General features: G+C 36.0%; 1 protein-coding gene across 1 annotated transcript in view; it reads left to right on the top strand.

Moving 5' to 3' along the window:
* Window positions 1-9,045, top strand: part of ABCB11 (ATP binding cassette subfamily B member 11) — a 104,114-nt gene that overhangs the window by 65,288 nt on the left and 29,781 nt on the right. The window contains exons 16-17 of the mRNA XM_019656605.1: window positions 6,582-6,783; window positions 7,715-7,793. Coding sequence (XP_019512150.1) covers window positions 6,582-6,783; window positions 7,715-7,793 — 281 coding nt within the window. The remainder of the gene's footprint in view (window positions 1-6,581; window positions 6,784-7,714; window positions 7,794-9,045) is intronic.

The raw sequence follows: 9,045 nt of genomic DNA, 5'->3' as shown, positions 1-9,045 counted from the left end.
TGCAAACATTTTTTACCCCAATTTTAAATTTCTTTCTTAAATTGCAATAACCTTGGCGAAAGCGTTTGATCAACAAAGGTATTTGATAAGGCTAGCCTTATATAAGTTATCACAAATTTTTAAAAATTGACATATAATTGACATACAACATCCTATGAGTTTCAGAGGTACATCATAGTGATTTGATATTTATATACCTTACAAAATGATCTCTACAATAAGTCTAGGTACCATCTGTGGTAACTAATCAACACTATTAATTTTAACATAATTTAAAACAACACAAAAATGAAAGAGGTAGGAGGGGGATCAACACTTAGAGCAATACAAAACTTCATCAGCTTGGGTGTATCCAACGCTGTTGCAGGCACAGTTTAACTTTCACATATGACCATCCCCTCCCTCAAAGCCTTTCTTAATCATTGCACTTTATTCTTCAGCCCTGACATACTTAATTTTGATCCCCCATTACTCTTTTTTTTAAATTTTTATTAAATTTATTGGGGTGACATTGGTTAGTGAAATTATATAGGTTTCAAATATACATTTCTATAATACATCATCTAAATATTGCATTGTGTGTCCACCACCCAGAGTCAGCTCTCCTTCCATCACCATTTATCTGACCCAGTTTTCTCTCCCCCATTACTCTTCACTTGAATCTTTTCATGGCAATTTTCTTATTGATCTTTATTTGAAGTCATGTCATCTTATGCCCTTATAAGTTATAAGCTTTTTAAAGTTCGTGACTATATATTATTTGTGTTTCTAATAACTTGGGCTCCTAGCCCAGTGCTCTGCACCCAGTCGGACATCAGAAGATTTTAAAACTAGTATAAAAAATTGAATTTCTACAATAAAGTCTAAACTATAATAGTTACCAAAGCAAATAAGTCAGAGAATATTTTAATTACAAGCACATTTATTATGCATGATGTAATTTCAAATTGTCTTTAAAAATTTCAACACGAGAATCCATTTTGGAAGTAATTATAAATATTGGTTCACAATGACAAATTTGGAATAAAGTACCACTTACTGTTGTATGACTAAGGTAGAAGAGTTATTAAGGCTCTCTTTTTATTTCAATGTATTAATAATGTATTAATAATGAATAAATAGGGATCCCACCATCTAATAGAGTCATTTTAAGTAAAAAGAACACTTTTTCTTAGGATCAGCAGGATGAATCCCAGTGAGAGAAAACATTTAGCTAGCATGATTACTAACTGCATTTGCCAGAAAGGACTCAAGTCCTCTTCTAATTCTAGAAATAGGTATTTCATTTATCTTCATGGTCCTGCCACTAATAAATACAAAAAAAAAAATGTTATGTAAGGAGTTTAACAGAGCTGCAAGGGAGAAAGACCCAAACACTACATTGAAGTTTCAAATATAGCAGCACCAATCATATTCAATTTTTGCATTTTTATGGATTTTTTTCTAGTTTCTGGGTAAACATTTGACAATAAAATCAAGAGAGTTAGGAAGGAAGGAAAGAAAATCTGATTTGTTGTGATTATTGATGTAGCTGGTAGTTAGCCAGTGTCAGATTTCCCTGAGACCTGGAGATCAGGCTCCCATGGAGTTCTTCTGATGCAGGGAAAACTCAGAAGGGAGTCATTTAAATAAAAAGGAAATAGGTTTCCTTTTTATTTCCTTTTTATTTAAAACATATTTTATTCAAACATAGAGATTAGTTTCAGAGAAATAAAAATGCTTCATATAATATTCTACTCACTAGCTTTGTAAATTAGAATGGAACAATTAAACTCAATTAAACGTTAAACAGTGTAATTTATAAAGATGCCAATTTATATTTTCTCTCTAGTTAAGGGAGAGAAAGGAAGAAGCAGGGAAGAAAATGACAGGGAAGCCAATATGATTTTGCTAAAGTGCCAACAGGAAAAGATCTTATGTTTGGATGAACAGTGCTTGCTTTTATGATAATTATATGTATATTAGAGTCTTCTAGATTTAAAGAATTAAGTGGTTTTTTTTAAAAGAAACAGTAGAATTATGGTTAATACATTTTAGCTTATGGAGTTTCTAATATTAATTTTGAAGTAGTTTAATAGTTAACTAAATTTTGCAAGCCCAAGCACTGGTGAAATTCTTCTTTTCTCTCATTTTGATGTAGAAACTCTAGCCTTACCTTCTGTTCATTGGGAAATGTTCTATCTTATATCGCAGTGCAAAAGATTTACTTACATAAAGGAGTTACCTCGGTCTTGTGGTCTCTTTGAGTATTGACTCTGAAAACTTAGAAGAGATGGGTCCATAAGCAGTCTCTAAGCTCTAAGTGGTATGCCTCACGTAAGGTCTCATGGTTAGCTGGTGACAACCCATTTCTCCTCACTCCCTAACTTGTACTTTGGGATCCTACAAATGGGGTCCAAGAATGCTGATAAAATTCAGTTTAGGAATGGGGGAAACCTAAANATTATAAGCATCATTAGGATCACAATCTGAAGATACCAACTAACTTCTTAAACACAGAAAATGACTACGCATCCCTTTAGATCACTGGGTTAAAGGTTGAAAAGAGGAGGTGAATACGCTCATGGTCATGTCAACAACAAGAAAATAAATATTTTCTTTTTTTAAAAGATTTTATTGGGGAATTGGGGAAGGGGAACAGATAAGATGCTGTCCATTTGTTCTTCAGTCTAGTTATGGAGGACGTCGTTTCACTGACCCATGTTGGTATTATCATTGCGCTCTTCTCGGGTGAGGCAGATTGGTTGCCGGCCACTGTATGGCTGCTCACAGCAGCTCTTGGCAGCTCACATCAGCTGCCGGCTGCTTACGGGAGCCCACTTCACCTCCACTGCAGCCTATGCTGACTCATGGCAGCCCAGCTCCAGGTTGAGCTGTTGTTTACCATCTTAGCTCTAGAGGGAGCAGCATCACTGGCCCTAACGTGGGATCTGAACCGGGGCCCTGCTGCTCAGAGCTGGCGTCCCAAGCCAACTCTTAACCAACATGCCACTCAGCCGGCCCTAAATATTTTCTTAACTTTACAGATGAATCAGATTCTACCTGTTTTAAATAGTTTACTTACAGTTTATTATTAAGACCAGATAACCATTTTTAATACAAATGTTTCCTATTTGGATATTAGTTCTCACAAATTCTACATTTTGGTGACTAGGATGAGAAATCCAGAAATACAATCTACACACAGAAAGACGCTATTAGCTTCCTACAGAGAACTATTTATAAGGTTGAATAAAAAGGTTGGTTAAAAGTTGTGTATGATGAGAGATTTTTTTTTGCTAAAAGATGACTAATTGAAATGTTAATTTGTATCTTATTTCCTTGCTTAGGTCTTTCTGAAAGCTAAGTCCCTCTTTAGTAATATATTTTAGGTTCAAGAACATTTTAATGGATAACAGTAATTTATGTCCTAAATAATAATTTTGAGAGAGAGAGAAAGCAAGGGAATATTTATACCCCAAATTAGCTGTTTTTATTTGCAGTGAGATGTGGTAACAAAACTTCTGAAAAATGGAGTGGCAGATGTTGTAGGTTTCTGAAAAGGGGTGTGATGGAATTTTAATTCTGGTGTTTATGGTAGGCCAGAGGAGGGGCTGGTTGGCAGGTAGGGTGTCTAGCTGTCTCATTGAGACAGCCTATGCTAGAAAGATGGAATGGTTTGGGGAAGGAAGAGAGAGAAAGAGACTTAAGAGATGTTAGATTAAAATAGTAGAAATCTAAGGGGACAAGATAGGTCTTCCCATACTCGGAACTGGGAGGTAGTCAGTATTTTGACACCTCCTCCTTTCCACAAACTCCTGCTATGGCTTCCAATGCTCTGAGTTTCATTTTAACCCCATGACCTTAAGTCTTAGCCCTACCATACACTCTGCTCTCTCCAGGTGACACAGGGCTAGTCCTCACACCTTCTGGAGAAGACAGCTTGACCATAGTGACCTAACCCAAAGAAATGACTCTATTGCTGGAGAGCTTCAGGCCAGGTGGGAGGGAAGTAGGGTGTCCCAGAGGCCATTTTGGAAGCAAGGGGTAAAGGTGAGGAGCGGTTTCATGCTTGGTCATAATGAGGTTTGGCAAGAGTTTGAATGTGCAAGAGCAAGGAAGAAGAAGGGTTTGAGATAAATGTGCCTTGTTGAACCTGGGTGACAAAGAGGATGGTGGTACCATTAACAGAATGGGGAACAAATTATAGTAATTAAGTTGATGTATTACTGCCTTCTCAAGAAGGCTAGATGAGCATATATAGTAGGCAGTCACCACCCTGATATTTGTTTTAGTCTAATTTCATCTGGATACAAATGATAGAGGCTTGTGAGTGGTTCCATCTAGATTGCACTAAGACAGTTGATGCAGGTGTCCTCATCTCTAACATCTCTCTTTTTACACCATATTATTTCAGATTAAGTGCTTCGAGAGGTAAATTTTCTCAAGTCTTCAGCATTGCCTTTATCGCTTAAGACTCTATTTGAGAATGAATGAAAACCTAACTCAACCTGGTTTAACCTTTAATGGGAGAGAAATCAGTCTATGTCACTAAATAGTCAGAGGAGGGTGCTTTGGCTTCAGGCAAGGCTGGGGTGTTAAAGATTTGCCCAGGTTTCTCACTCTTCCCTGCTCAGCTCTATTTTTTTTTTTTCTCCAGCATTGACTTCATTTTTCAGGAAGCTTCTTTCCTTAAAAGTTTCAACATAATTGCCAGCAGCTCCCAGTGCTACATACTTTCAAGCTTAACCTAGAGCAGGAGTCTCCTTCCCAGAAATCTTAGAAAAACAAACAAAACAAAACAAAACAAAACAAAACAACCTGAACCAATCACTTCCTGTATTTGTTCTATACTAAGTATATGTAATAATCTCTCCCTGTTCTCTCCTCATTCCATACTTCTGTTTACACTGTTCTCTCAATTAGAAATGCTTTTCCCTCTAGCCTGGAAAAACTCGAACCTTACCTTAGCCACCACTTTCATGAAGTTTTTCATAATAACAATTGTCATACATTTCTTTTTCCTTTAAACTTCCACACTCTTTATTCAAATGTGCCTTATAGCACTTAGCACATCCTTCTTTAAATCAGAATTGGGTACATACAGAGGGTGCCAAAAAAAAAATGTAAACACATTTTAAGAAAGGAAAAAAACTGTATTAAAATTGTAATACTCAATATATACAGATAACAAAAGATGACTACAAGTCATGTGTATACATTTTTTTGGCACCTCAGTGTGTTGCTCTTCTATAAGATTTAAGCTTCTTGAGAAAGAAGTCTGTGGTTGACCAGTCTTTGTATTCCCCAAAGGACCTGGCATTGGTTTGCATGTTGTAGGTGCCCAATAAACCTCCTGAAGAATGAATGAATGAATGAATCGAGCTAAATTATATTTCAAAAAGATATTTGTTGACTAAATGCATCCCTTTAGGGGCAATACATAGCCTGGAGAAAAATCTCACTAGGGGCCCTATTTCCTCCTACTAGCCCATCTGTATCCAGATGGCATTACTTTAAAGTAAACATCACAGGGCCGGCCAAATGGCCCAGTTGGTTAAGAGCTCACTCAAGAGTGCTAGCTCTGAGCAACAGTGTTGCCGGTTGGATTCCCTGCCCCAGCTGAGCTGCCGCTGAGCTGCCAACAGGTGGCAGGGTGGCTCAGCTAAAAAATAAAATAAAATAAAAAATAAAGTAAACAACACGTAGGGAGAGAAGGAGAGACAGAGAGAGAGAGAGAGAGAGACAGAGACAGAGAGAGAGAGAGAGAGAGACAGAGACAGAGAGAGAGAGAGATCAAACTACAACCTACAACCTGAAGGGAGGTAAAGGCAATGGACCTTTGCCATTATAGTAAATACTAGAGTCATATGGGTTTGGATGGATTTGAGTCTCATATCTTTGTTTGGTGGTCTAGTGGGACAACTTTGCCCCTCTTCTCTTTCTCCTGGGGTACCTCCTGGGGTACACTTTGAATCAGGGTCTAGCTTGGGGCCCAGAACAACCATACTGATTAGTTCTACCTTAAGAGTAGCTCTGTCAAGTCTAACTACAATAGGAAGCTCCCTTATCTGGTTACCACGTGTCCTGGCAAACATTTCTGTTTATTTTACACATGTGTTATAAATTTGGATACCAGTTGAGTCCTGTTCCAACCCACAATCTACAGACTCTTTCATCTTTTTGTTTATTTACAGAGCTTCCATCCGGCAACGTTCCAAGTCACAGCTTTCTTACCTGGTACACGAACCTCCATTAGCTGTTGTAGATCATANCTCACAGTTGAACAGAAGACAGTTATGATTTACTTCCAAAAGTTACACGTGTCAAATATTAAATCTTGTTAAGTCTAACAAACTGTGATTTTTAAAATTTCCTTTTTTGTTTTTAGCTGCTAAGTAATAGCAGCAACTGGACCAACATGTGATGATGTTTATGGCCGTGAAAAACTGTACTGGCCTTTTCTAAAGTCTGCACAGCCTATTTAAGGATTTTCCCAGGGACCAAGGCTCTGACTTACCTGGAGATTCTGAGGTGATCGAAAGGTCAATGTCAGCTCTGTCTTCTAGTCTCATTTAATGGTGCATTATACATTCTTACAGATTCAGCATGGGCATACAATCGTTTCAGTTGCTCATCGCCTATCCACGGTCAGAGCTGCAGACGTCATTATTGGTTTTGAACATGGTACAGCAGTGGAAAGGGGCACTCATGAAGAATTGTTGGAAAGGAAAGGAGTTTACTTCACTCTAGTTACTTTGCAAAGTCAAGGAGATCAAGCCCTTAATGAAGAGGACATAAAGGGCAAGTGCCTTTTTCATTATGCTTATACATTATATGGAATAGTTAACATATGTAATGCTTTATGTGTTTATATGCATTTTAGTATACACTGTCTTATACTAAAAGCCCTTTGAGGCATTATTTAGATGATAACGCAAAGAACAGAAGCTAAAGAGATTCAATTACTTGATCAAGTCATAGAGCTAAAACCCACATCTTCTATGGAAGAACTTTCAACTCCACCCCCTCTCTTTTCCCTCACACTTTGCAAGTAGGGGAGGCTTCTTATAGTGTCCTGCACACAGTAGGAGCTTTCTGTGCAGGACACTATATTCTTATTGGTTGAATGAATTAATCAATGACTAAAATGTTTCATGCTTATTTTCACTAATGTAGATACATGTAGATATTTGAGGCTCTAGTACACCTCTTTTTCCATCTGAATTTTTGGATTTCGTGGTTTATCTCAATCTGCATTAACTAACCACTCCAAATTTTCACTACCATATCACTTCTTGATTTTTGCACTCTACTGGATATAACTGTGTATATAGTCTATAACTGGGTATAACTATATAACGGTATACACTGAACACATGTGACTTATTTTGAAAAGATTTTTTTTTAAATTGGTGAGTCTATCGGTTTTTTCTTCACTTCTCATGCACTTCCACTAAGTTTTTTTATAATTCATGCTATAAGATATCTATTTTTGTGGTGATAACATGTATTCTATCATACAGTTCAAAAAGTACTATCTTGCTGAGTGTTTTGAAATTTTTTGTTAGAATGTGCTGTACAAACACTGTTTTATTTATCGCAATAAAGTTAATAGAATGTTTTAGCATCAGATGTAGCAATGATATGCTAGGCAAACATAGTAAATAAATTTATTTTGACATGGTTCTACTTATTCTATACACTAAGGAATCCCTCATGTTGTATTGAATAGGAAAAGATGAAACAGAAGATGCCTTACTTGAGAGCAAAGAAACCTTTAGTAGAGGGAGCTACCAGGCTAGTTTAAGGTAAGCTCAAGCCATGGGACACATTTTAAGGTTTTCAAAAGTCTTAGAAGCCCTCTGGCCCTTAGGCAATATCTCAGGTGCTACCAGGAGAGCTGTAAGCATAACCCTAGATATGTATAATATGAACATGCACATGGATCCTTACTGCTTTATTGACATTTCTGTTTCCAATTCATGGAGATTTTTTATTTAACTTTGGCTTCTCATCTTATTGGGGTAGGGTCATGATAGAGTTACTCTATAATTAAAGTGTTGTTTGTTGAATTTAGAAAGGGGATTAAAAAATCTGTTTAGTCTTTTCCTCCAAAACTAACTGTACTATGAAGCACCATCTTCTATGGAGATCAAATTCATTCCTTTAGCTCCACTCTTTAACCTACTGAATTACAATGAATTCAAATATTTCTGCTTCCAGAATAATCCATTTGAAGTCAAATCATGTCTCATTTAGATGAAATAAGAAATGTATTCTCTAGTGTTTAAACAGAATTTTTGTAAACAGCAGCTGTTTATTTATCTATGAATGCCTATATAGGTATTCACTTTCAAAACATATTTTTGGAGTATGTTATTAGCAAGACTGTAAATTCTAGTCTTTCTTCCTTGTTTAAAAGTTTTAATAAAATAGCTCCTGTAAAGTTAAAAGTCTATGTATTAAGAAGAATTTTTCCCAAGAGTATTTGTCTATATTCTTGAAAATGTTATTCAAAAATTCTTTTCTTAAGTTAGGAGACTATTAGTAGGCTCTGGGCTCACAGCGTATTTTTCTACCATGGCTCCAACATTTCTAGGATATTTAATTCAGGGTAGAGCTCTGAGCAAAGGCTCAGTTATAGGACTTGCTCATTTAAGATAGCGAATTGTTTATTTAAAAATGATTTAAAAATGATTAAAGAGGCTTAAAACAACACATTCAATTAACAACTCCAAGTAGTTCAAACACAGATTTATTTATTTTTAATATTCAAAGAATAGTTCACTAAGTTTATGTTTAGAGTTTTTTATTTTATTTTTCCTTTTGAAAACAATTCTATTCAGAAAAATTTCATGAATTGTTAGTTTTATTGAATTTGGAATATAAAACAATAGCTTCAAATTACTCTATAAAGTAAAAGCTATAAAAATTGCCAAAATATTAGGCAACTTTTAGAAGAATAAATTAAATTATAAGCATCATTAGGATCACAATCTGAAGATACCAACTAACTTCTTAAACACAGAAAATGACTACGCATCCCTTTAGATCACTGGGTTA

This window comes from Hipposideros armiger, unplaced genomic scaffold (genome assembly GCF_001890085.2).
Source record: "Hipposideros armiger isolate ML-2016 unplaced genomic scaffold, ASM189008v1 scaffold_263, whole genome shotgun sequence".
NCBI lineage: Eukaryota > Metazoa > Chordata > Mammalia > Chiroptera > Hipposideridae > Hipposideros > Hipposideros armiger.
The sequence above is the reverse complement of the archived record's forward strand: the minus strand, read 5'-3'. Positions and strand labels throughout refer to the sequence as shown.